The following is a 208-nucleotide window of genomic DNA, read 5'->3' as shown; positions in this document are numbered from 1 at the left end:
CACCGCCCCCGACGTACCTTGCTCAAGCCTGAAGAGGGTCTTCTCCATCTTCTCCATCTCGCCGAGGTGCAGCAGCCGCGTCTCCTTAGCGCTCGGCATGGCTGCGGCCGCCTGCCCGGCGCTCCTCCCACGCCCGGAGACTCACTTCGGGGAGGAAGAGGCGAGCCCTGCCGGGAGGGAACACAGACAAAAACCCACCCGTCAGCGG

At 67.3% G+C, this 208-nt stretch overlaps 1 protein-coding gene across 1 annotated transcript in view; it reads right to left on the bottom strand.

The window, feature by feature from the left end:
• The window catches only part of AGL (amylo-alpha-1, 6-glucosidase, 4-alpha-glucanotransferase), a 35,244-nt gene extending 35,129 nt beyond the window's left edge, over window positions 1–115 (bottom strand). Inside the window, exon 1 of the mRNA XM_010157241.1 lies at window positions 18–115. Within this exon, the coding sequence (XP_010155543.1) occupies window positions 18–99 (82 nt within the window). The 5' untranslated portion in view covers window positions 100–115. The remainder of the gene's footprint in view (window positions 1–17) is intronic.
• Window positions 116–208: the final 93 nt, after the last annotated feature.

This window comes from Eurypyga helias, unplaced genomic scaffold (assembly GCF_000690775.1).
Source record: "Eurypyga helias isolate BGI_N326 unplaced genomic scaffold, ASM69077v1 scaffold34568, whole genome shotgun sequence".
In the NCBI taxonomy this organism is placed as follows: Eukaryota; Metazoa; Chordata; class Aves; order Eurypygiformes; family Eurypygidae; genus Eurypyga; species Eurypyga helias.
This window is presented reverse-complemented; position numbering and strand designations above follow the sequence as displayed.